General features: G+C 40.5%; 1 protein-coding gene across 2 annotated transcripts in view; it reads right to left on the reverse strand.

Moving 5' to 3' along the window:
• Positions 1 to 27,985, reverse strand: part of LOC149203395 (coiled-coil domain-containing protein SCD2-like) — a 405,302-nt gene that overhangs the window by 53,601 nt on the left and 323,716 nt on the right. For both annotated transcript variants that reach the window (XR_016253953.1, XM_089403421.1), the window contains exon 16: positions 18,994 to 19,120. Coding sequence is in view for 1 of the 2 variants with exons in the window: in XM_089403421.1 (XP_089259547.1) it covers positions 18,994 to 19,120 (127 nt within the window). In the remaining variant the exon portion in view is untranslated. The remainder of the gene's footprint in view (positions 1 to 18,993; positions 19,121 to 27,985) is intronic.

Consider the following 27,985-nt stretch of genomic DNA (forward strand, 5'->3'; position numbering starts at 1 on the left):
ACTGAGTGTATTTTCCCAAAGTACAACACTTGCATGTATCAACTTACTCAAGTGTACCTTTGGGAAGACCAGCTGAGATTTGTTGCAATATCTTCAAAGCCCCATGATGCAAGTGGCCCAATCGCCTGTGCCACAACTCGTCGATGTCTCGGCTCAACATCTTTTCCGCTTTTGAACTCAAAGCAGCACAATCCTCTACCTCTACCTTTTAGAGATTCTAAACTTGAATCCCTATCTGCTTTACTTGACCCGTGGCTATGTGTCGAAGGAAAGCCTTTCCTTTCTAAAAGATCACATCATAGCCTTTATCCTCAAGCATGGCAACGAATACCAAGTTCTTCGTTAGTCCGGGTACATGCATAACATTCTTCAAGGTGACTAAAGTCGCATGCTCCCTCTGAAAAGTAATAGTGCCCGCACCAGTAACACTATACTTACCGACATCACCCATCTCGATATGCATCTTGAGATATTTCTCCTCCAATTCATTGAATAACTCTTTGTCGCCAGACATGTGGAAAGAAGCTCCACTGTTTAAGTACCAGACACTTCCCATCATTGAGGACACCATGAATGCAATGAGGGAAAAGTCTAATTCGAATTGGGAGGCCAAAGCCTCACCCACCGCTCGTCCTAAGGACTTCTCCTTGGACTTCTTCAATGATAATTTGTAGCAAAGTGACCCATCTTGTGACAATGAAAGCATTAAACTTTCGCCATGTCCTTCTTCTTACCTCCATGATAAGAATCGAATTTGGAACGAGAAATTTTACCTTTCCCCTTCCTCGCCTTAATCACTAAGGCACAGTTCCCTTCATCATTAGTCTTTGATAAAGAGCCATCCCCAGTGTTCCTCCTGATCTCATTCTGCATCAAATCCAACCATAGTCGTTCCCAATCTGGCAGCTTCTCCCGACCATTGACAAAGTCCTGAGAACTATGCCAACTCTTTGGGAGTCCAGGAAGAGCAAGGCTCACCATATCCTCCTCGGCAATCGTGATTCCAACGCTTCCAAGTTCATCCCGACATTCAGTGAACTTGGTCAAGTACTTTGGAATCGTCTTTCCTTTCTCCATCTTGATTTTATGAAGTTTATCCTTCAGTGCCAACTTCCTTTGATCACTGCTATTCCGATTCAAGTCCGTCAATGTTTTCCACATAGCATGTGGGGTTTCTTTTAGATGGAGACTTGAGACAATATGATCTTGAACTCTCTCAAGGATTATCTGCCTTGCCTTCACCACACACTTCTTCCACTCAGCCAAGTCCAAAGGATTATTCAATAGCTGCTGGCATAGGAATTGTTTGCTCAACAAATTCCTTCAAGCCATTATCCTCTACCACAGCCTCCATCCTGTCCCTCCAGGCTATGAAATTCGAGTTTTCTTCCAAGGCATACTCAAGCCTCAACCAATGGAACGCCATCTGTCGATCCTGAGGTATGTATTGCAAATTCGACTTTCACCTGTAACCCAGAAACTCAAAACTTCGAAATCTCCTCTAGATAGATGATTTTAAATCAGTGTTATCTCCCTCATCCGAACTCCGATTCTGCCGATTTTTTTTTGAATTTGAGTATCTTTTCCCAAGGAATCCAGATCTGCTATGCAAACTCTCGGCCCAGAAAAAAATCTTGCTTCGATACCATGTAGAAAATCCTGTAGATTCACAAGCTAATGCAATTTGCTAAAGCAAGAGACAAGAATCTACTTCTACTCTTTACAATGGAAGCCCATAAACATCGAGCAAAACAATAATCAATAGAGGAAGAGAATCGAAGGCACATAACACAATAAATATCCTACGAAAGCCACAGCTCAAAACCCCACTATTTGTTTTGTATTAATCTAGAAAATCAAGATGAAATTACAATGCTTGTTATCTCTAGAACAATCACAGCACTCAGCAAATTCAATCTCCAACTCATAAGCAAGCTCAAGGCCAAAGCTTAGCCAATTCACAAGCTCTCCAAGTCTCTATTCCAATGTGTAATTCCTATGAAAGATAGCTTGTATTTAAAGGGAAATAACGCCTCTAAAAATAGTGCAATCCCTGAAAGATCAGTTCCTGAATGCATGCACTACCAATGCAACTTAGAAAAATCTAAAACAAATAGTACATTTCCCTACACTCTAGTCTCAACTGGGTCTTTCTCATAATCCACATGAATGAGTTTCTGATGAGTAAATATTCAGTTAACTAGAGTAGCACTGGTGGAGTTCATTAGTATCACCACTGACTGTTAACTCACTATTAGTTCTCTCAATCAATTTGAAAACTAATTTAACTGAACTGACTCATGAAATTGAGCCTTCTATTTTACAACTCACACTAGACTCCAACAAAGTAGGGAGAACATATACACGACTTCCAAAAGATTTCCAACTCGAATTTCCTAAGTTAAGTAAGTTTAATAAACTTAATTTAACTATTTTTAGTTGCTATAAGAATAGAATTCAAATTTAATTCACAGTTCAATTCAAGGACAAATTAAACTGGAATTTCTTGTTGCCATTTCTCAACAAAGAAAATGGGTGAGCATGATGAGAACTCCTCTTATGCTATTTCACTGAGAGAATATTCAAAATTGTAAGCCTAAATGACATAACTGACGATGAAGAATGCCAGAGATAACAGACACAGGTATAGGTGAGGCACAAAGCAGCGGTGACAAATAGAAAGGGAAGAGCAGCATAAACGTTCATTTTGACAGGCAGAGGACAAATACAAATTAACCTGTATAAAGTGAAATTTTGAGACAGGGAAGAGCTCACTGCATAGAAGCGGTGGGTGAATCAAAACGCTCAAGATTATTCAAGAAACCGTGTGCTCTGATACCATGTTAAACAACATAAATGGAATGGACCAGATGCAAAAGATAAATCTGAATTGCATTTCTATTAACAAACATATACATTTATAATACATTCTTGTACAGTAGCTTAACATAATATCGCAAATTCATTAGTTTATTATTTGCAAATCTATACTCAAGGAGCCACTTCATTTCACTGTTGCACTTGCCTTATTAGTACAAGGTCACTGTCAAGAGTGTTCTTGTCAATTAAGGTTCTATGTCATTGTTTTATATTATTGTAAGGTCACATAAAGTAAGTATTATGTCAATATGTTTTGGTTCAGAATTGCAATGAGAGGTTTGTCAACAAGATATACAAAATAAAATTCGAAGTCTATGATAGGGTTATTGTCTTTGGTTCTTGAAGTTATTCTACTTATACACAATGACATTGCGGTGTGAATTACTGTCATATATTAACAAGTGCAGGTGAAAAAATTTCCTATACACTGCTTCAAGATGGACTTCACTTGCTGGCCTAAATGTCACTATCTAGTTTACCTATATATCAATTCACTGTGTGAAGTCAGCACTTGTTAATCCCACCATTGATCATTCAACACACTATTGTCCTTCTAGGCTCAAGTAGAAGCATTGTAGTATGATCCTCCAATCTATCACAGTCAATAAGTTATAGTAGTTTGTTTATCACATCAAAGATTACTGGTTAGCATGCTTGTGTTTATTTTGCAAATAACCAAGTCAAAGGATCAAAAGTTGTTGTCTCAATAAACTAACATAAATCAAGTCCAGGTCATACTATTAATGTCAAAATCCTTGTCAAAAATTTTGCTGCTATTAATCACATCAAGGATCGTTGTATAATAATTTTTCATTCCAAGAAATAGGTTATGCCACTGTTGGATTACTTAGGTGTCGCAAGGAATTGTTTGTTAAGTCCAGCTACTGAGATACTTCACGGCACTGTCAAAAATCAGTCCATAGTTGTATGAAGATTGTTAATCTTTCAAACCCTAATCTATAGACTAAAAGGAGTCCATTACATGATCCAGGACCGCATTGTGCGTGTTTAAAGTCTGTGCCCTTAATGCCACAAGGATCTAAGGAGGGTCGGGAGCCTTTAAGAAGTATACTTGATCCAAGAGAAATAGAAGAGCCTAACCAATCTGCCAAGGAGCCAAGCAAAAACTAATGTTTGAATTCCAACTGTAATGGGTCAAAACCACAGAAAAATGCAATCGATCTTTGAAAAGGAATTTACTCGGAGTTGTCACAAATGCTCGCTAAGGTAAGGCCGAGAAAGCCTGGACAGAGAAACTAATTAACAAAATAAAATAACCCAAAAAATTTCGTACAGATATTTAACGTACCTCAAAAAAAATCCGCTTGCTTCCTTAGTTGCCTCATGAAAGTCTGAGCTCTATATTCCTCAGGAGTCTTCTAAAAAAGCCAAATGTTTCAGAGAGGTATATGTGTTATGTTGTTGAAAATGATGTGACAGGTAAGGTGAATTGTTTTCCTTTTATAAAGTTAAGAGGGGCTTCTTCAAAGTGTACGCTTGAGGAGTTTTAGTAAATTTAAATAGCTTTTTCTTTATATTTTAATAATGTTAACTCATTCAAAATTTCTTTACTTACTTACTTGAGCCCAAAGACTGTTGATTTCAAGATGAAGATTTGGGCCTATAGGTGTGGAACACTTGTTATTATTTTTCTTAAAGTAATTCTTCCACTAGATATGACAAGGAATCCTTATGCCTGAATTTGGATGCCCACAGCCAATGGGAATAAGCCAATTGACACTTCGCTGGGGTTCTATCCCACCAACTGGGGTCCCTAACTTCAAATGGGAATATCTCTCAAACCAGGACGAACCACATGACGTACCACATACCACGAGAAACATATTTTCAAGGAGAATCTAATTATATATATCTCCAACCCAAACCCGTTGATTTGACCCTTCAAAAACCCTCGACAAATTTGAGGTAGATTCTCAATCTAGGGAACCCAAGCCCTAAGACTTGGGGTTTTAACCATCCAACAATGTAGCTGCCAACTTGATGTAATCTGACAATTACTAAGAAGCGTTCAATAACTATTTGACATCAATGATTGGTGTTTTTAGTCAAAGTCAAAACCAGTCAAATCCATGGGTTGACATCAATGACAACACCATCCAACATTGACCAAGTTTTCTGAGGTATATTTGACCAGCATCGAACAAGCTATTATGTGATCTGTTTGACATGTGGATGACTGAGTGTGACCTCACATGTGTGGGCTGCATTGTTTGATTGTTTGACTGAGCATTTCTGGGCAGTTTGACAGAGCTAATCTGTTGCTACAGAAGGCCAAATTTCAGCCTTTTGACCAAGTTTGACCAGTGTTGTCATTTTGGTCTGAGTTGACCAAGTTTGACTTGTAAATAGCAGATTGTACTTTTGCTACACTGAACAATTTCTTCTAAAAAAGATTGCTAGATTTTCTCCTGAGTTTGGGTTTCCTAGGGAAAAAATTCGGTGTCTACTGTGCATGGCTATTCTACTATGGCATTTATTGTATTTTGGGCCCAAGATTGTCTTCTTTGTCTTCATAATTGTTATTGTACTCATTATCTTATGTAACAAACAAAAGAAGAAAAGAAAAGGTTATTATTTTAAAGCATGGGTTTAATGCTCATTATTGATGGTCTTATAGGTAAAAGCATGTTCTTCGTGCTTCTACGGTTTGTTAGGTCATAGGATATATTGTCTGGAGTCAAAAGAGTCAACATCATGTTTATAAGACCCTTCCGGGAAAAATATATATTGTAAAAGAATTTATTTTGAGTCTAGACAGTCCTAGAAACCTCCAAAGTACAAGTCGGCCCTAGTAGCTTCAAGTCGGCCTAAAGGAAGGAATTCGACCACTTGGAAAGGATATATAAAAGCAGTGGATTCGACCTCATTTTGGCACTCACTCACTCACAAGGTTGATATCAAGAAAAGAAGTTCAATCTATAGCTGGGAAGCAAGAAGACAAGAAGAGTGAAGGTCTAGAAGAAAAAAAGATGGAAGAAAAATTGTTTTTTTAGGCTCTATCTCTCTCACATGTGCAAAGAATTAGGGATTTTGCAACTTCCAAGAAGGTCGAAATTGCAAGTCTGAGTTGTAGTAGGACGAGTCGCAATATCAAGTTATTGGAAGAAGAAATACTCTGTTTTGACTTTGTTGACCTTGGGAAGATTTGTCTTACTCAAAGAAGGATCTATTGAAGAAATTGAATTAGGGTTTCCATAGTAGCTACAGAGTTGAAGGTGCAAGATGAAGTTGCAAGGTCGAAGTTGCAAATTGACGCAAGATTAAGCTATATTGCTCTGATTCTATTGGAAGGTCTGACTTGGTACTTGGAGGACGCTTGGTTTAGGGTTTGGGTCTTTCTTGTCTCATTTGAAACAGGTTATATAAGAAGAGGAGATTTTTTCTAGGTTTTCTCCTTGGAGGGGTTTTGCCCTTTCTTCGAGCCTAATATTTGTGTCCATTGTCTTTACTGATTTGATCTTGATATTTGTTTGATGAAAATATCTAATAAAGAAACAGAAGAAGATAATTAAAGTTCACAAGTATTAAGGAATAAGGAAAATTTGAATTAATAGTTGCCATATTTCATTTTCCAACATGGTATCAAAGCTAAGGTGAACAAGAAGGAAGCTAGAAGGATCACCTTGTGGACACAAGAGGGGTTTGCTAATGCAAATCACTTGCAGAAGACTACATCAAGCCCTCATCAAAGGAGAGCCTAAAGAAGAAGATTACAAGAAGGTTCTTAATCTCTCCTGGAAGGAGATCTATTCAAAGGGTCATCAAAAGACATCCTTGACAGAAGCATCAAAGGATCTTAAAGGATCTTAGCATCATTCATCACTCTTGGAATCTGTTTCTAAAGCTATCCTACAAGACATCTTTCCAGGACATTATTGAAGTCTCATTGAAAATCTTGAAAGCCTCAAGATAGTTGGACATCATCAAGGAAAGGACTCTCGATTGACAAGTATCACATTATTCTATGTATGAATCTAAAGGTTTTATGGGTTTCGTTTGCAAGGAGAGCAATAAGCTCGTTGGCTCGACAAATTTCTACCATGGAAGAAAAGGATTGACTTGGCACTTACAGATCATGAAGTAATGGAATATGTTCTTGGAGAAGTCAGTAAACCAACAAAAGACAAGACTCAAGAGTTAGCAAAATACAAGAAAGGGGAAGTAAGGGCACAAAGGATCATTGTGGAAACAATTAAGGATCATCTTGTTCCATTTTTTGCTAACATGAAAACTTCAAAGGCTATGTATGACACGATAGTGAATTTGTACTCTCTAAGTACATCGGGACAGAAGATGTCTTTGAGGAATAAGCAATAGAAAATGAAGAAATCAAAGGATGAGGACATGGCCTTCTTTCTTATAAGAGATCAGTTGCAAGGGTTTGAGGAGACAATTTCTGATTTTGAGATGACCATATGTGTACTAAATGCTTTCAAATAAGAGATCAGTTGCAAGGGTTTGAGGAGACAATTTCTGATTTTGAGATGACCATATGTGTACTAAATGCTTTGCCACCAGAATGGAGCAGTTTTGCAACAAGCATCTACTCTAAGAAAGATTCAACTCCTTTTGATGAGTTGTGGGCTCAATGCATCTTGGAAGAGACTAGGATCAAGGCAAAGGATGATATTGAATCAAATGAACAGTCTCAAGCCTTCATTGCGAGAACCAAGAAGTTGAAGAAGGGAAAGTTTGGAAAGTCCAAGAAGAAGCAAGACATGTCCAAGGTTCAATGCTTTGGATGCAATGAATTTGGACACTTTAAGAGGGATTGTCCAAACAAGCCAAACAACAAAAGAAAGGAAAGAAGTGAAGCTCACACCGCTGAAGAAATGGGAGAACCTGAGAAGAACTCGAAGAAAGAAGATATCAAGGACCTTTACTATTGATGAAGGCATCGTACTTGGCAAGTTTCTTGGGATGTTAGTTTTTCCTTTAGAATAGCATGCATTATTGTTTGCTCTTAGAGAATCTTAGTTTTATAAATACATAGCATCATAGATAGAAGCATGTGATAGCAGCGTATTTAGAGTCTACTTGAGTCGCTTTAGAAGAATCATCTAGTCTTTTGGGACCATGTTGCATAATGTTCATCCATTCGTTGTCTAACATTATGCTAGAGGTAGTCATTCTTGCTAAGGTGGATCACTACGATCCTATAAGAACCATCATTTTGGAAGGTTCTTGGAAGAAGCATTATGACAAGGTTAGCATATATTGAAACAATACTCTTGAAGGATGAAGGGATGCAATTGGTCATATTGTAGACTCATTCTAGGACACATATCTAGATGATTGTATTAAAGCATAGGAATGCATACTTAAAGTATCTGTTGGGAAGCATTCATATGTACAAAATCTTGTAAAAAGAAATTGGTCATGATATTTGCTTAGTATGGTTATATGATGCTTAAGAAAAGAATTTTGACTTACTCTAGAATGAATAAAAGGGTCAATACTTTCTCACTAGATTATATAGAATAGTAAGCAACATACAATATAGTCTCTAAAGGAAAATTGAAAGTTGGTAATCAAGTTCAACCCTTGGGCACTCTGATGCATGAAGGAAGATTTGTGTGGAGATGGGCCATGAAGATGTTGCTGCCTTGATGAGAAAGTCATATTGATGAGGTAAGTCTAATATTTTTGTTATTGGTTATCTGATTAACATATTGTTTTTCTACCTGGAAGGATATTGCAAGAATACGTGATGACAATTTTGGTAAGTTCAACTCTATGAATTGAAGATATGATCTTGGCAATTATGAAGACAAGATGTGCTCATCTTGGGAATAAAAGGTAGCAGTGCTAGAGGATAACCTGAAGGTCAAGTTCGTATAATAACAAGGACATCACTTTCATGAAGAAGCTATGATCAACTTAAAGATTGGAAAGGCTCAATATAATGCATATATTATTGAGGACAAGATGAAAGTTATGTGCAATATTGATGACCTGGATCCCGTCACAAGATTGAAGAAACAAGATGGCTCCATGGTACCTCGAAAGGAAGCAAGCTCGATATAATAAGATCCGAAAGAGAGAGGTAGCCATCCATCAAGATCAGATTGTCGATATGAAAACAAGCTACAAGGCTTGTGACTTCCCAAATAGAAAGGAAGTCTGAAATCTCCTCTAGATTTGAGAGGGAGTAAAGGAGTCTCATTGAATAGGAGCAAGTTTCTATTCCCTGGTCAAGAGGGAATAGGGATATCCTCTCTAGGTGAGAGGGACAGATGATGGACATCACATGTGCATTCTCTTCTTCATGTGTCAATCACTTGACCAAGACTAATAGTCAGAAGTCCAAGTGAAGGCCTTGGAGAGAGAAAGGTGGAGAATTGGATAAGCATTTGCGGTTTCCTTGAGGATAAAGCATCCAAGAAAGGAAAAGGACCAACACTCTTTGAGGATAAGACAAGTACCCACGATGAGAGTGGTTGAAGAGGACGGATATTCTTTGAGGATTGGGAATCCAAGATAAGAATAGTCCTAAAAAAGACATACCTTGTGAACATCCAAATCGGGTATGTGCCTTGTAGAGGTAGTGCAGTATCACACGTAAATCCTCCTAGCATAATTCTCTTGAATGAAGTTGAGTTTGTCTAGTTAGGCCTCCAAAGACAGTGTTGGTTATAATGTTGATGCTTACAGTTGGCTTATCAATCTGACTCTTCCTATGAGAACTCTTTAGTTTGAGAGTGTTGTTGTGCTAGTTGTACAATTATGAATATCTCCCTAGTTAAGAGGGAGTGTTGGAAATGTAACTAGTTTCAATCATCATAATTGTTATTGTACACATTTCAATATGTATCTTATGTAACAAAAACAAAACAAAAAAATGTTATTTTGAAGCATGTGTTTTGTGTTCATTATTGATGGTCTTCTAGGTAAAAGCATGTTCTTCATGCCTCTAGGGTTTGTTAGGTCATAGGATATATTGTCATGAGTCGAGAGAGTCAACATCATGCTTATAAGACCCTTCTGGGAACAATGTATATTGTAAGAATTTATTTTGAGTTTAGAAAGTCCTGGAAACCTCCAAAGTACAAGTCGGCCTAAAGGAAGGAATTTAACCCCTTGGAAAGGCTATATAAAGAAGCAGATTTGACCTCATTTTAGCACTCACTCACTCACAAGTTCGATCTCAAGAAACAAAATTCGATATGTAGCTAGGAAGCAAGAAGACAAGAAGAACGAAGGTCTAGAAGAAGAAAAGAAAGAAGAAAACTTGTTTTATGGGGCTCTATCTCTCTCACGAATGGGAAGAATTAAGTTATTGGCAGCTTCCAGGAAGGCCACAATTGCAAGTTCGAGTTGTAGTAGGACGAGTTGAAGTATCAAGTTGTTGGAAGAAGAAATACTTTGTTTTGACTTCGTTGCCCTTGGGAAGATTTGCCTTGCTCAAAGAAGGATCTCTGGAAGAAGTTGAAGTAGGGTTTCTATAGCAGCTACAAGGCTGAAGGTGCAAGATGAAGTTGCAAGTTCAAAGTTGTGGTGGATGTTGTAGATTGATGGAGGATTAAGTTGTGTTGATTTGATTATATTGGAATGCCTGACTTGGTACTTGGAGGACTTGGTCTAGGGTTTGGGTCTTTGTTGTCTCATTTGAAGCAGATTCTATAAGAAGAGAAGATTTCTTCTAGGTTTTCCCATTGGATGGGTTTTGCCCTAGCTTGGAGCCTAATATCTGTGTACATTGTCTTTACTGTTTTGATCTTGATATTCTTTTTATGAAAAGTTCTAATAAAGAAACACAAGAAGATAATTAAAGTTCACAGGCAAGTATTAAGAAATAAGGAAAATCTGAATTGATAGGTGCCATATTGCATTTTCCAACAAGGATAACTCTAACAATATTTATCGAGGGCTGAGATTAGATCTCAACCCATGAGATCAATGGTAGAGATCATTTCCCACACTTGACCCCCTTTCTCATGTGGTCCCCCTGATTTAATGAACCCCCTAGTCACTTTAATGTTTTGTACCTTGTACTTTTTTCTCCATATAAATTTAACTTCAAAATAGAAAGTAACTTTAATATTAAAAGATACTTTAGTACTTTTTATCATAAAGTCACCTCAAGACATAAAGTGACATTAATATAAAGTACCTAGTACATGTACCACATAAAGTGATTTTTTTCACCATGACTTTAATGTAACCCATAAAGTCACATGCCATAAAGGTAATTAATGTGTCTTCCTCAACAAAAAAGATAATGCATTAGGAAACACCTCCTTGGTACCCTTATTATTTTTAACACTAATGTGCAATAAACTTACAAAATTCTAACAAGAATCACTTCAATTAATCCCAAGAAACCATCTTCAACCAAAATTCCATCTCCAAGGGCAATCAACACCACAAAGACCACATTTTAGCCAAATAGAAGAGACAAGGACTAATGTGCACTCCCAAACAAAGGAGAGTGTGATGAGTGAAGGATGATGATAAACTAAAATAAGGCCTCCTTTGTTTATATGAGGTCTAACATGCCTTATTTCTATAATTTTACAAGCAAAGCCCTAAAATATGTTTGCTTATGCGTTCAATGATTCTAAGGTCACAAGTTGACCTTAAGATAGCTCAAAAACAAAAACATAACATAAATGCTAAAAATAACCCACACGTGCGGAAAATAAGGATCTCCACCATGACATCATCTTTCATAAGTGCCCAAGTTGCATCAAGCAAGTGATAAATTGGGTCACCAATGCTCCTCACTCCAAAAAAAGCTAAAAGTATATAGGTATATCTTCTTAGGGAACTTCAAATGGAAGACCACTACATAGATTTTAAAGAATGTGTGGCCCTTCATGACCATCCAGACTGAGCCGAGACTGCTTACAGAGGGGGGTAAAATTCCCTCAGATATTTTGGCCAGTATTTCTTTCAGATAGAAATGCTAGTTTGGCGTCATTTTAGTGTACTCGAATTTCCACTACACCGATTTTCCTGCATTGGGTTTTTCTGGGGACGATTGTCCAAAAATAACTGTCATAATTTTATGTGTGTGCTAATATCTCTCAATTTCCAATTTCCTATTTTTCCTGCAGTATTTTTATGGTGAAAATTGTAGTTGTGATTTTATTCATTGTTTGACGTAGCAAATAAACTGCATAATTAAATTTACAGTTAGAAGAATAATTTTCAATTGCTGCAATAGATGAAATTTTCACATGGTATCAGAGAGTCAGTGATCAGCCAGGAAGCTCAAAAGCGAAGGAAAGAATTTTGCTGCTCAAAAGGAGCAGCAGGCCGAAATTCCTAAGGCAGCACAATTCCTTGATAGGCAGGTTGAATTGTTATGGCAGGAGTTTGATTTTTCAGTGTAGGATTGGAAGAAAAATTTGATTTGCATGGATTGTGATTCCAGTAGTTAGAGGGAGTAGCAACAACTTAGATTTTCACTAAGCAGATTTCTGGTTGGACGCAGAGGATTTTGCAGCAGTTTGCAGTTGTAGAATCAGCGTCGGGTAGAAGAGGAATAGCACACAAATTGTCCTTCCTATGACCATGGACAGAATTGACATTCAGGAGGCTTAAGACTTGTCTTCCAAGTTGGAGGATGAATTTGCTTGCTTGTCAGGATCAGCTTCACAAGGTGTCAGGTATATAGAGAGTGGAGCATCAGCTCATATGACTGTGGGTTAGAGAATATTTCTCTAGCTACGAGGAGAAGCAGATGGACTTCCAAATTACTACGGGAAACAGAACGAACTGTACTCCAGTAGGGAGAGGTACTATTGATTTTCAAGGGGAGTCAAGAGCCAACGCCAGCGCTACAGATGTATTGCATGTGCCATGATTTGGTATGAACTTGATTTCAGTATCCCAGCGACAGGATAAGGGATATGATATCCACTTTGTAGTGAAGAAAGTGTTTGTCAAACACTCAAGCTAGAAGAAGGTAAGATAGTTGGAGTGCGAAGTAATAGATTGTACAAGTCGCAGCTCAACTTTCCAATGGCACTAATAGGCAGTGACAGTAGCAATGGGAAGGAGCTAAATGAGTTATGGCATAGGAGAATGGGACATCTACACCATGGAGCACTCAAGCTCCTCAAAGAAATAATAACAAGGGTTCTAGATCTTGGCACGGAACATGATGATGTGTGTATAGGATGTGTACTTGAGATGTATGCTAAGGCAACATTCCCAAGAAGTGACAGTAGAGAAGATGGTATGTAAGGACTTATACATTTAGATATTTGTGGTATGATGTCTCTAGAGCTCTCAGTGGTGCCGAATACTTCGTCACCTTTATTGATGACCATTCCAGGAAAACCTGGATCTACTTCTTGAAGACCAAAGATGAGGTCTTCGATCATTTCAAGGAGTTTAAGGCCCTCATGGAAAATGCGACAAGGAAGAAGATCAAGGTGCTTCACTCAGATAACGGTGGAGAGTATATTGATAAAGACTTCACATATTTTTGTGTGAAGGAATGCATCAGAAGGGAATGGACAGCTCCAAATAATCCACAATAGAATGGGGTAGCGAACCGAAAAAACAGAACCATAGTCGGGGCTGCAAAAGCAATGTTATATGACTAGGATCTGCCTAAGTTTCTATGGGCAGAGACATGTAACACAGCGGTATACATTCAGAACCAAACTCTTCATAGAGCATTGGAGAAGAAAACGCCAGAAGGGGTCTTCACAAGGAAGAAGACAGAAGTTAGTCACTTCAGGATCTTTGGTAGCGTTGCTTATTGCCACGTGCCAAATGAGAAGTGCACCAAATTGGATCATACTGCAGAGAAGGGGTTTCTCGTTGGGTATAGTGAGACCTCCAAGGAATTTGGGATCTACATTCCTAACAATAGGAAGATTGTAGTAAGACGAGACATAGAGTTCATGGAAGATCGAGCTTTCAAGAGATCGCGTGAGATGCCTGCAAGTCATCAATATCATCCAGTTGAAGCTCCATTGGTCCAGCAACAAGGGCAGCCATTGGGACAGTCACAAGGATCCAATACAGTAACCAATACTAGTATTTCTTCAGGAGCACGAAATCCAGTGAGATCTCAGGAGACGAAGCAGTAAGAGCAGGATGAGGAGGAGTTGGTAGAACCTCCTACTACTAGTGGTCGAGCCAGCAAAGAGGTTCGTCAGACATTGAGAGATGCAAAGGAGTTTGTTCGAGTTCCCAAGACAAACAAAAGGCAGAGCATGCATCAAGCATTGGTAGCTTAGGTCGCAGAACCTTCCACCTTTCAAGAAGTTGCACACCATCAAGTGCGAGTAGATGCCATGGTAGAAGAGTACAGTTCTATCATGATGAATGATGTTTGTGAGATAGTGTTGGGACCTGAGGACAGGTCAGTTGTAGGTTATCGATGGATCTACAAGATCAAGTATGCTGCAGATGGCAGCGTAGAGAAGTACATGGCTAGGTTCGTGGAAAAAGGGTATGCACAGAAAGAAAGGATAGATTATGAGGAGACCTTCGCCCCAGTTGCCAGATACACCTCTATTCGGTCAGTTATATCCCTAGCAGCTCATATGTTGATTTGGGGTAGCATCGGATGTGCTCTAGCCACGAAATTTGGTGGAGAGGTCGGAGCACATGAGATCTCCAATGCCCAGAAAGGGTTTGGGCAGGTTCTAAACAAATCAGGAGATATTAAAATAATTAACATTTTTAATGGAGTCTCTAAGTCTAAACTTAGGGAAAATAAAATATTAATGTGTATTAATACAAATCTGTGTTAGAATGGTCAAAAAGACATGGATCAACCCAGAGCTAATCTTAGTCGTTGATTAGGGACTTAATCTTGGCCATTGAATCGTCAATAGGAAAAGTATAAGAGGAGGCTTGAGGGTCACTTGGAGAACACACCAGATGATCAGTCATTCTATTCTCTAGAGCAGGGTTTGCTAAGAGAGATAGAATCAGTGATCAAGAGAGCAATTGAGGGGCATTGAGCACAGAGGAACAGAGAAGGCAGAGAGTGTGACGAGAGCGCAGCGCAGCAGCCAAGGAGGGTGATGCAGAGCCAACAGGGGCTCACGCAGGGCCATGCAAAGGCAGCCAAGTGATGCGCAGAGCACCAGAGGGGCTAGCATAGCTGACACAGGGCCTCCTGGGGCTGACGCAGGCCAAGAAAGGCTGACGCAGGGCCAACGTGGGCTGACGCAGTCCAGATTGGGCAGACGCTGGGGTTGCAGGAGGTGTTTTGTGCTGAGGAGCTACTGAAAGGGTTTTCCGGGGTTTCAGCCAGGAGATTTCTCTCAAACTGTGAGGTATAGTTGCTAAGGAAATTCTCTGTTGGGTAAGCCAGTTACATCACCCAGATTGTACTCTAATATTGCTTAATAAGAAAACCCTCAGATAGTTGCACCAGTTTTCCGCATTGGGTTTTTCCGAGGACATTGGTCCAAAAATAATGGTGTCATGTTGTGTGTTTGTTCTTGTTTCTTTTAGTTGTTGATCTATAATATGTTGAGCATGCACTGGTGTTTATTTTCAATATTTACTTTGTAAATAACTTGTTAAAGAAAAATTAACAAGTAGAGAGGAATAAATCAGGAAAAGTGCATGAAGAGTTTCTAGATTAAGTAAACTTAGAAACTTCAACATCATATGGGATGGCAAATTCACCATATGGACGTCAACACAAAATTCTTGAACAGGGTGATAGAGGAAGAGGTGTACATTGAACAGCCAGAGGACTTCGAGACTCATGAGAGACACACTAATGTGTACACATCGAAGAAAGCTTTATACGGGCTCAAACAGGCTCCCACGGCATGGTATGGTCGGATTGACAACTACTTACAGCAGATGGGATTCGTCAAGAGTGATGCACATCCCAAACTTTACTATTTGATGGTAGAGGGTGAGCCACTCATCCTAGTATTTTATGTGGATGATCTCTTCTTGACAAGATCATCAAGGGTCATAGAAGATTGCAAGAGGAACCTGGCAGCAGAGTTCGATACGAAGGATTTGGGATTGATGCACTATTTCCTAGGATTGGAAGTGTGCCAAAAGGACGGGGAGGTCTTCCTTGGACAAGGAAGATATGCTACAAATATTCTAAAGAGGTTCAAAATGTAGGATTGTAGACCCATGTCTACACCCATGATCACCAACTAGAAGAAGATAGATGCATCAAATGACAAGGATGTCGACCCCACCTTGTATAGACAGCTTATCGGGTCTCTCATGTATCTGGTCAACAGTAGGCCAGATATTTGCTTCGCAGTCAATACCCTCAGTTAGTTTATGGTAGAAAAGAAGAGGGTACATTGGATAGCAGCGAGACACATTTTGAGTTATGTGTGTGGCGAAGTCGAGTAAGGGTTGATATATAGATAAGGGGATGATGTCAGATTATGTGTATTCATAGATGCAGATTGAGCAAGCAATTCAGTGGACAGGAAAAGTACCTCTGGGTATTGTTTCAGTGTTGGATCAGGGATGGTTTCTTGGTGTAGCAGGAAGCAAAAGTCAATAGTACTAAGCTCTGTAGAAGCAGAGTATGGCAGCAAGCACAACAATGTGTGAAGCTATATGGCTTCGGAAGCTGCTAGTAGGCTTGTTCAGGGAAAGGTTAGAGGCAACAAGTCTCAACTGTGATAATCAGGGTTGCATAAATCTCTCTGAGAATCCAGTGTTTCATGACAGCTCGAAACACATAGATATTCGATGTCATTTCATCAGAGATTGTGTACAGCATGGAGGATTCCAACTACAGTGTGTTCCCACAAAAGAGCAGGTTGCAGATATACTCACGAAATCTCTAAGGAGAGTTAAGTTTATCTATTTCAGAGAACAGATGGGTATGGTGAAGAACTTGTTTCAGTAGCAAGGACAAATTATTTAGGATGCCTCTCAGTTGCAGTAGCAACAGATAAGAGAGAGTTGCACTGCAGATGCAGAGTTAGCAACAGCAGCACAGATGCAGCATCAAAGTTGCGCAGTAGTTGGTGGGCAATAACAATCAAACATCAACAACGTAACAGAGTTGATACAGAGATAAGGTGTTGTAACAGGATGTGCAGCACTAGAGAGAGAACACAGTGCTCGCTAAAAGGGAGTGTTAGTTTCTATAGCATCAGATATGTTCTAGCCACGAAATTTGGTCTCCAAAACCCATAAATTGTTTCACGAAATTCCACCTAGAAGTGTCTCAATTAGATTATCTGCGATTTTTTTAAATATTTCCTAAGTCGAAACTTAACGAATATGGTTAATTAATCAGTATTAACTGAGATAAGGTGAGAATCATCTAGAAACACACACGATCAACGGGGAATTACTCTGGGTCATTGATTATGTTTTAATCTTAGTCGTTGGTGCTCCAACAGAAGATTTCAAAAGAAGTCGACGGGTAGATGGAGAACACACCAATTGTCGATGCTCAGTGATCTAGGCAGTTCAATTTCCCAATGGCAGATGATTTAGTAGTGAGATCGAGTCTGTGATCAAATAGCAAGTGGCAGAGGGCAGCATAATGATTCCCTGGAGGAGTTTCTAGTTCTGGAGGAGTCAAAAGAGGAGGTCGTAATTATTCTCCAGGAGTCTATGCAGGGGCCGCGTAGTGCGTCAGGAAAGGTAGTTCGATTTAGCTGTGGAGTGGATTGTTTCAAGTCTCAGAGGCCAACAAAATTTCCAGAAGGACTGGATAGATACTTCCAGCAGCAGAGACAGGCAAGACGTCTACTTCAGAGGGAGTTCCAGGATAAGCATACAAGGGACTGCACAGAGCTAGCGCAGAGGTTGATGCAAATCATTCCACGGGTCAGTTTCTGAACTGAGATTGCTTGGAGAGGAGGGTAAAATTCCATCAGATATTTTCGCCAGTATTTCTTTTAGATAGAAACGCCAATTTGGCATCTTTTTATTGTACTGAGAATTTCTACTACATAATAATATTAAAACCCTCATCTGCTGACAGGTTTTCCTGCATTGGGTTTTTCTGGGGACGATTGTCCACAAATAACAATGTCATAATTTTATGTGCGTACTAAAATCTCTCAGTTTCCAGTTTGCTATTTTTTTCATAGTATTTTTATGGTGAAAATTGCAGTAGTGATTTTCTTTTTTGTCGTAGCAAATAAACTCCATAATTAAATTTACAGTTAGAAGAATAATTTCCAGTTGCTGCAATAGATGAAATTTTCACATTCGACACTCCATGCCAGCAGTAGCTAGGGGAATGGGAATCTCAGATGATGATCCCTAACTTATGAATGACTGCCCATTTACCTGCCAGGCGTGATGCTGCTACCAACTCCTTGTAGCGTTTTAGCTCTGCAACTCCGGATCAAGTGGATCCTTGTCTAAAATTCTCCTATTGGGAGGGAAAAATAGCCTATGCTTAACACGAAGCACAAAAATCCAATCACCAACTGACTTAAACCAGGCCAATCTGCATGGTGTCCAGGGAAGGAGATGGTCAGCGAAGCTCCCTGGCCTTTAAATTTAGTTCTCAAACCCTCCTAGTGTGCTCTTGCTGTAGGTTGACATGAACAACTTCCTCAACCTCAACAAGAAGGCGGGGGAGGGGACATGGGGGCATCTTTCCTTCTCCATAACCACATGTGCCAATGTTTTGATATGTGTCTCTGTTTCCTGTTTAAAATTGGCCTGCTGATTTTGAATTTCTTGTTGATTTTTCGGGTCAAGATTTTCAGCACATAGAGCATCACAGTGACTGTAGGGCATCCTGCATTTGGGTTTCATTCAGCATTTTTCTGAGAGATGACTGTTCACTTTAGCTCAACTGAAGTTGTTCTTGCAGCTCCAAAACAAATATCATTGAATTCACATTGGATGAGTAGCTCGGCAAATCTTGGATGGACATTTCAGAAAATATTGAATAGATAAAAAAAGACTGTACATCAGGGACTCACTATGCGCAATCCTGAAGCCTATGTTCCACCTCCATTTAGAAACTAAAGAATGTCTAAAGACTGCACAAACATGTTCTGCATAATAAGGCATGTACTCTTTGGAATATGATAATAGTCAAAATGCTAGGAAAACCAATCTAACAAAAGAGAGAACCAAATCCATAAAAATTATGAATATCATGACATCACTCCCTGCTCAAAGTGTGACCCAAGTGAAGATTACCATCAACTGCATCATGAGATGTGGGCAACTGATTATTTCGACTAATCCAGTACTGTAGGCGCTCATCTGCAATATCCTCTTCCACTCCATGGTTCTTGGCTCTTCGCCAAAAATATATGAGCCAGGCCTGAAATCACTACTAACCATAAGTAATGAGAATTTGTTCAACATCTGCTACAGAATTTCATTTTCCAATTATATTTTGCTAGAAATACTAAGATCACATGTTCTTTGCACGTTAATATCTCGTAGTTTACATAATTAAATTTGATATGGCAGTATCTTCACATTTAATATCAGCCAGACTCTTCAAGGTTCTGACTGCTTTCTGATAATAAGCTGGCTGTACTTCTGAATTGTAAGCAAAAAGAAGACAATTTCGAAGACAAAATGATAGTATTAACATATATTTCTTATGTTAAGCTAACTAACACTTGATAATATATATTGAATCCTAATATAATAAAGTGGCTAGTAATAACAGTTCCACGCACTAAGTGGCCAATTACAGCCATAGAAGCCAACATGACCAGAAAACTTAAGACACTTCAGATATGAAGAAGAGTTGATAAGAATTGCTCCTACAAGTGCACATGAAACAGGGTAGAAGAAACACAACCTACCATACACAGGTGTTAGAACACCATAAATACAAGTTAAAAGATTGAGTTTTTTATGAAGAGATTTAGCCTACCAGCATACACGCGCACCAGGCATGAGCCAGATGATTTTTTCCACAAAACAAAAGCAAAATACCATTAGCCAAAGCCACCATACCTGTAGCAGAGAAGCAAATACCCTTCCCAATAACAATGAAAAACCCTTAAATGTGTATTTCTTTCAAATTTAAACATGCCCAAAGGAAATTTGCAGAGAAAGTGAAGTGCAAAAACCCTAGGCACAAAGAGGAAAAAATATTTACAGGTATTTATTTCTCAAAGTGTTAGATTTTGGGTAGCTCAAAAGGTATCACTGAGAGAGGACAACCCATCAATAAGTTATTTGTTGGGTGATTTACCCAAAAATGGGGTTTTGGACCCAAGCAAGGGGTTTAGGACAAAGAAAAAAAAAATTAAATATTCTAAGGGTCAAGAGGTTAAAACCAATGTTGCACGAAGCAGGGACGTTTTTTTGAAGCGAAGCGTCGGAAGCATCATTTTCCAAAAATCTAAGAAGCGAAGCGTCTTGGAAGCGTCTACTATAAATATTTGCATTTATATTAAAAAACATCCAAAATATCAAAATAGTTGTAAAAGATATGAAAACATGCATATTTGTACATAAATCAAGATAGATATGGTATCCATTGTACATCAATGATTAATTATTCAAACATCAACCATCTAGATTCTAGCAACTACAAACATAGATCAAATTTTTAAGCATATCATAAAACATAAAACATTTAGAAGATAAAATCATAAAGCATTAAAATAACTTATCCAGCAAGTGAGCAACTGTCAACATGAGTCATGTCCAAAATTCAAATAATAATGTTTACAAAATGGGCCACCTCGCCACCACCAAGTACACACTGAGCTAGGAAGAGTAACAAACAAAAGTTCAAATTCACAAGTGTAATCTATGACAAAGGTAAATTGTGAATATATCTACTAATCTCTCCTCCTTCCACCACGAACACTATGTCAGCCTCCACGTGGTGGCAGTGAAGAAGATGATGGCTCAGGCTATGGAAGTTGTGGAACTAATGAAGATGAAACCCTTGTTGTTGGTGTTCAAGAATGAGGGAGTTTGGAGTTTGCACTTACCTCTTTCACTCTTGTAGATGGCAGCCCTTCTTTACTCCTGCAAACTCCTCCTTCACTCCTCCTAGCTCCTCCTCCTTCACTCCTCCAAGCTCTCCTCAAGCATCTATTCTCTAAGCTCTCTTCTCCTCTCGTCTCCAAGCACTCCAAATATGCAACAATGAGGAAAAGAGAGGGAGAAATGGCTTTTAACCCCTTCTATCCTTTCTCTAACTCACCATAAACCCACCCCCAACCTAAGCTAAATCAAGGAAAAAATAAAAAATAAAAATAAACGTGGGCCTCCCGTGGAACTGCTTGTTGCCCTCAGGAATCGTTCGGGATCTGCTCAGATCTGTGCCCAATCCTCCACGGATCCGAGGAAAATCCCTTTCTGGATCTTTGGATCGAAAACCCAGAACCGCGGATCACAAATCCCAAACCACAGATCGGGCCCAAGTAGTTCTAGATTTCCAAGAATCGCCCCAGATCGGCGAAACCACAGATCTAATTTTTGAATCCGCGATTCCACCGCAGGATCTGCCAAGGATCCATATAGGACATGGTTCCGGCCTTGGATCCTTGGGGGGGCAGGAGGATTGTGCAACACTAGTTAGAACCCTTGATCTAGAGGGTTTCCTAAGAGACCCAAGGAAACGTATATAAGGAACCTAAGGTGAGGTTCATAAGACACGTCAACGAGACGAACTTCATTGTGTGTGAAGGATGTAGCCGTAGAGAAGCCAAGCCTCCAAGCTGAGTAGGGCTACAAAAGGACTCGAGATTTGTCTATGAAAGAGGTTGAGGGTTTTTGATGAAAGAGGAAGGTCGAGTAGGGCTAAATAAGAGGTCAAGGCCTGCAGGATGTAGGTTAAGGGCCTCAAGATACTTGGACACATGTACAGATATCTAAAGAAAGGTTGTGGGCAGAGCCAATACCAAGAACAATCAGCCATCCATGAACAAGCGTCAGCCGCAAACCCTTAAGAAGGCCAAGCTGAAAGAATGATGAGTTTATTTCAAGTCTCAGCAGTTCGACCTAAGGAGGATTGGATGAGTTATCTTTGCTTTGTGTTCTGAGCAAGACTGAGTTACAAAGGGGTTGTCGTGAGTCTATTAGTCTTGGAAAGAGAGGGTCAAAGCCTTGTGGAGGAGGATGAGATCTCTATGTATGCTATAGCAGACCGAAAAGGGCCTCAATTCTATTAGGAGAAGGTCGTAAGGACCTCAGGTTGGCACAACAAGGTTGTAAGGCCTCAACGCTAGGCAGATCCGGTTGTGGAGGGCCAAGACCCTTGATTTGTCTTGAAGAGGACGAAATGAAGAGTGTAACAGACATATATGAGGCTCATACTCTGTGTTGGTTGGTTGCTAAAGGCAAATTCGAGGTCTGCTAGGGCTGTGGGAGTAATCCAAGCCGTAGATCTAAGACAAGAAGGACAATGGGGAGATTCTGACCATAGATCTCAAAGTCTGTTCACAAATGAAGTTGTGAATAGCATGAAATGAAGGCTAATATGCAATGGGTTGATGGAAAATGCCAATGTGATTTGCTGAGTATGTTTTGGGCCTATATACAGTGACTTTGAAGCAACATATTCACTATGAGAAGGCAGATCTAGTTAAGGCTTACTGTACAATGTTTTCTAGAGCAGCAAATACACTTGTCAGCAACTGATCTAAGGAGTCAAAGGACCTGCCAAGTCTGAAGGGTAACATGTGCAGAAACGGCTGATCTAAATGGTCTACTTCAGCAAGTTATGTGTTTGTTCTTGTCTATTTTGGGTAGATTGCAAATTGTATGTTGTTGATTTGGGGTAGCATCGAATGTGCTCTAGCCACAAAATTTGGTGGAGAAGTGAGGCACATCAGATCTCCAATACCCAGAAAGGGTTTGGACAGATTCTAAACAGTTCAGGAGATATTAAAATAATTAATATTTTTAATGAGTCCCTAAGTCTAAACTTAGGGAAAATAAAATATTAATGTGTATTAATATGAAACTATGTTAGAATGGTCCAAAAGACATGGATCAATCCAGATCTAATATTAGTCGTTGATTAGGGACTTAATCTCGGTCGTTGATATGTCAATAGGAAAAGTATAAGAGGAGGCTTGAGGGTCACTTGGAGAGAACACCATAGTGATCAGTCATTCTATTCTCTAGAGCAAGGTTTGCTAAGAGAGATAGAATTAGTGATCGGGAGTTGCAGATGAGGGGCATTAAGTACAGAGAGACAGAGAGGCAGAGATAGTGCTAGGAGAGAGCACATTAGCCCGAGAGACTGATGCAAAGTCAGCCAGGGCTCAGGCAGAGGCAGTTAGGAGTTGCGTAGAGCCTCAGAGAGGCCAGCGTTGCTGATGCAGAGGGCTAGAGGGCTGACGCAGGGCCTCCTAAGGCTAATGCAGACTCATCCGAGGTGATGCAGGGCCAGCGTTGGGCAGAGAGGGGCTGAGGCAGTCCAGAGAGGGGCTGACGCAGTGCAGAAAGAGGCTGACGCTGGGGTTTCTCGGGCAGATTGGTGCTGAGGAGCTACCGTAAGGATTATCCGGGGTTTCAACCAGAAGATTTGTCTCAAACTGACAATTATTACTGCCAAGGAAATTCTCTGTTGGGTAGGTCAGTTTCCGCACCCAAATTGTACTCTGATATTGCTTAATAAGAAAACCATCAGATAGTTGCACCAGTTTTCCCACATTGGGTTTTTCTTGGGACATTGGTCCAAAAACAATGGTGTCGAATGGTGTGATCGTTTATGTTTCCTTTAGTTGTTGATCTGTATATGTTGAGCATGCACTAGTGTTTATTTTCAGTATTAACATTGTAAATAACTTGTTAAGGAAAATAACAAGTAGGTAGAAATAAATCACATAAAGTGCATGGAGGGTTTCTAAGTAGACTTAGAAACTTCAACATGGTATCAGAGCGTGATTGCAGATCACAGGAGGACTAAGGACATCGGCCGAGCGGAGCAATAGCAGCAGAAAGCAGTTGTCCCGAGATGACAGAAGTTGTTTCAAGCAGAGAAGCAACAAGGAAGGCTGATGCAGTGCCTGCGTCATCAAGGGTAGCCGAGAAGAGGCAACGCAAAAGCTAAGGAAGGCAAAGGGAGCCTCACGTAGAGCCACGCGGACGCTGGGAGGGCTGAAGAAGTTGGCTAAGGAGGCCAAGTTGCTAGTGTCGGGGTTGCATAGAGCCTAGGAGCTCTCAGCTTCAGGTTGATGGGGTTTAGAATGTTGTGGGAATATTCCAGAGTGGAGCTAGTGTGGTATTGTAGTCAGAACAGTACCTAACAAAGCAAGGCCAAGAGGAGGGAGTTTCTACCGAGGCTTTCTAGCCAAGAAACTCGGATCAGTGGTGCAGTTGCACAAGACTATCAGTGTAGGGGGCATCTCGATAGTGACAAAAGGATTTCCAAGAGGGAAATTGGGACTCAGAGGGAGTCTAGAAGAGAACTTCCAGACAGGAAGTAGAGACTCAGACGAGTCGAACAGAGAACTTCCAAGAGGGAAGTAGAAGAGCATCATGGCACTACACGGAATAAGAGACCAAGATAGATTGGACAGAAAGTCGAACTTCGCAGTTTGGAAGGCCAGAATATTATCTGTACTTGACAAAAACCGTGTCAAGAGCTTCGCCTTCAAGGTAATAGCTATCCCAGTCGACCCCAATGATAACGACAAGTACGAGGAGGCAATGGCGAGGGCCAAGAGCATTATCCTTGACGGGGTCAAGGATCATGTAGTACCACACATTCTCGAGAAGGAAACAACATATGAGATGTGGGAGGCTCTCAAGAAATTGCACCAGCATACTTCTGTGCAAAGAAAAATGCTACTTGAGAATCAATTGAGGTCGTATTAGATGAAGAAGGGAGAACCGATTGACACCTTCCTCGGAGGACTAAATGAGATTCGAGATCAGTTGACTGCTATAGAAGCCACGCCGAATCAGGAGTTGATGGTGAGGACAGCCCTAAATGTTGTCTCAAAAGACAAGGAGGTATTTGTCCAGAGTATAATGGGCAGAAAGACTCTCCCACCTTGAGACGAGATGTGGTCAGCTCTTCGCCAGGAAGAGATCAGAGGGTAGTCGAAGACGGGTAGCCGCAACGAGGGGATCAAAGTCAAACAGGAGGAGGAAGATGTTGCCCTAGCATTTGAGAAAAAGCAGGAAAAGCGGGAGAAGAAGGATCTCTCCAAGATCAAGTGCTTCCACTGTGGGGAGCTGGGTCATTATGCGACCCAGTGTCTAAGGAAGAAGAATAAGGGAGAGTCTTCCGAGACTACGGCAACGCCAGCACGAGCAAAGAAGGAAGTTTTGACAGACGATCACTGTGCCATGAGTGCACACGCACCACTTGAGCAGAAGTGGGGAGACATCGAGCTGTAGTTAGACAGACTACAGAAGATGAGCGGCAGGATCCTCGAGGTACCCAGCCTCTTGGATTAGACCTTGCTACAGGAGCCCCGAAGAGGAGTAGCAGGACTGGCTGAGTCGGGTAGAGACGGATGCGGATGGAGCGGCAGAGAGAGCTACAATGCAAGAGTCCCAAGACAGCGTGAGGCTAGTAGGCTGCAGCAGTGCGAGAGGCACAGGAGTGTTGTACCAGTGCAGGATGGCATAGAGAGGTGTGCAACCAATGTTGCACAAAGTGGGGACGAAACAAGGACGTTTTTTGGAAGCGAGAACACGTAAGCGTCATTTCCAAAAATCTAGGAAGCGAAGCATCTCGGAAGCGTCTACTATATATATATATATATATATATATATATACATATTTTCATTTATATTAAAGAAAACATCCAAAATACCAAATTAGTTGTAGAAGACATGAAAACATGCATAATTTTACATAAATCAAGATAGATATGGCATCCATTGTATATCAATGATTAATTATTCCAGCATCAACCATCTACAATCTAGATTCCTCTTCTCTTGTCTAGCCTCTGCCTCTACTTCAATTCTATAGGGATTTTAGTCAACATTGCCTAATTTTGATTGAACAGCTTAATTCAAGCCTTATAATATGGTAAAGAAAGCTTAACATGCCTGATCAATGATTTTGACTTGAGTGAAGGGTACATAATTGCTAAGGCCATGACAAAGGAGTTCAACAATCAATAACACCAACACTAGTGTATATATAGGTCTTGCTGCTCTTAATTAAATGCCAATCACATGCCCTCATACATGATATAATCCAATGAAACGCCACAATCCCATTGATCCTGAAAACTATTAAGTCTGCTGAATTTTGAATGGGACATGAAATTTTATTTTCTCCATATGAAGTCTTATGAGGTTGGAACTACTCTCAAACATCTTGAGTCATTACATGGTAATGTTAAAAATTTAAGTAAAAAGACAGAAATGAAAGATAAAGGAGAATGTTACTTTTACTTTAAGAATTTAACGTTACCATTAGGGAGCATCTAGGAAGCGTCTTGGGAGCATCAAGGGGTACTTTCGGAGTATTCAGAAAGTGCAGTTCTTCAAAGAACAGTTCGAAATTTCCAAAAACAAAAAAAGCCCCGCAGAACTGTCCATCTTCTCTTGGATCCACTCTGAATCCATGATGGATACACACTCGAACCTCCACAGATCCGCACCCGATCCTTTCTGGATCCACGGATCAGCAAATAGGAACTGCAGATAGGGAAATAGGAGTCGCGGATTAGGCCCCCACGAATCCAAATTTGTAGGAACCGCCAAAAAAAGGAGGAACCATAGATCTGATTTTCCAATCCGCGGTTCCGCAGAAGGATCGGTGGCAGATCCGTACGGGACGCGGATCTACCTTTGCATCCTTGAGGGGGGGCAGTTCCTGCAACATTGTGTGCAATGGTGTGAGTTGCAGGGAATTGTTGCAACGCAGAGGTCAGAGAGGGAGCACTTGTCAGCGACAGAGGGAGCTTCAGCATCAGGAGGGTCTCTAGTCCAACAGGGAGGTCAGATTGGGAGATCAGTTACTTACTTCTCAGTAATTGAGTTGCAGTGCAGCAGTGGGCAACACGATGCAGCATCATGAGACGAGGTGCAATGTGGAAGCAGTGCTGGGAGAAAGGACCAGCAGCAGCACAAATGCAGAGGTTGTTGTCGTACAGATGCAGCAGTGGCAATGGCAGAACCATGGGCAGCAATACAGGATGTAGCAGTGCAGAGGCTATTGGGCAGGAAGGCCTGGCATCAGCACAAGTAGAGATGCCAGATGATCAAAGTAATACTCAGTGAGGAGTATTGCTAGAGCACAATCCTCGTTAAGAGGGAGTGTTGATTTGGGGTAGCATCGAATGTGCTCTAGCCCTGAAATTTGGTGGAGAGGTTGGGGCACATGAGATCTCCAATACCAAGAAAGGGTTTGGACAGATTATAAACAGTTGAAAAGATATTAAAATAATTAATATTTTTAATGGAGTCCCTAAGTCTAAACTTAGGGAAAAATAAAATATTAATGTGTATTAATATGAAACTATGTTAGAATGGTCCAAAAGACATGGATCAAGCCAGATCTAATATTAGCCGTTGATTAGGGACTTAATCTCGACCGTTGATATGTCAACAGGAAAAGTATAAGAGGAGGCTTGAGGGTCACTTAGAGAGGACACGAGAGTGATCAGTCATTCTATTCTCTAGAGAGAGGTTTGCTAAGAGAGATAGAATTAGTGATCAGGAGTTGCAGCTGAGGGGGCATTGAGTACAGAGAAATAGAGAGGCAGAGATAGTGCCGGGAGAGAGCATAGTAGACAGGGAGATGACGCAGAGCTAGCCAAGGCTCACGCAGGGCCACACAGAGGCAGTCGGGAGCTGCACAGACCCTCAAAGAGGCTAGCGTTGCTAACGCAGAGGGCCAGAGGGTTGACGCAGGGCCTCCTAAGGCTGACGCAGACCCATCCGAGGTGACGCAAGGCCAGTGCTGGGCAGAGAGGGGCTGACGCAATCCAGAGAGAGGCTAGCGTTGGGGTTTCTGGGGCAGATTGGTGCTGAGGAGCTGTCAGAAGGATTATCTGGTGTTTCAGCCAGGGGATTTGTCTCAAATTGAGAGGTATCATTGCCAAGGAAATTCTCTATTGGATAGGCCAATTTCGGCACCCCAGATTGTACTTTGATATTGCTTAATAAGAAAACCCTCAGATAGCTGCACCGGTTTTCCCACATTAGGTTTTTTCCGGGGACATTACTCCAAAAATAATGGTGTCATATGGTGTGATTGTTTCTGATTCCTTTAGTTGTTGATCTGTAT

This window comes from Pinus tabuliformis, chromosome 2_1 (genome assembly GCF_031772625.1).
Source record: "Pinus tabuliformis cultivar Carrire ecotype Pingquan chromosome 2_1, CPIR1, whole genome shotgun sequence".
In the NCBI taxonomy this organism is placed as follows: domain Eukaryota; kingdom Viridiplantae; phylum Streptophyta; class Pinopsida; order Pinales; family Pinaceae; genus Pinus; species Pinus tabuliformis.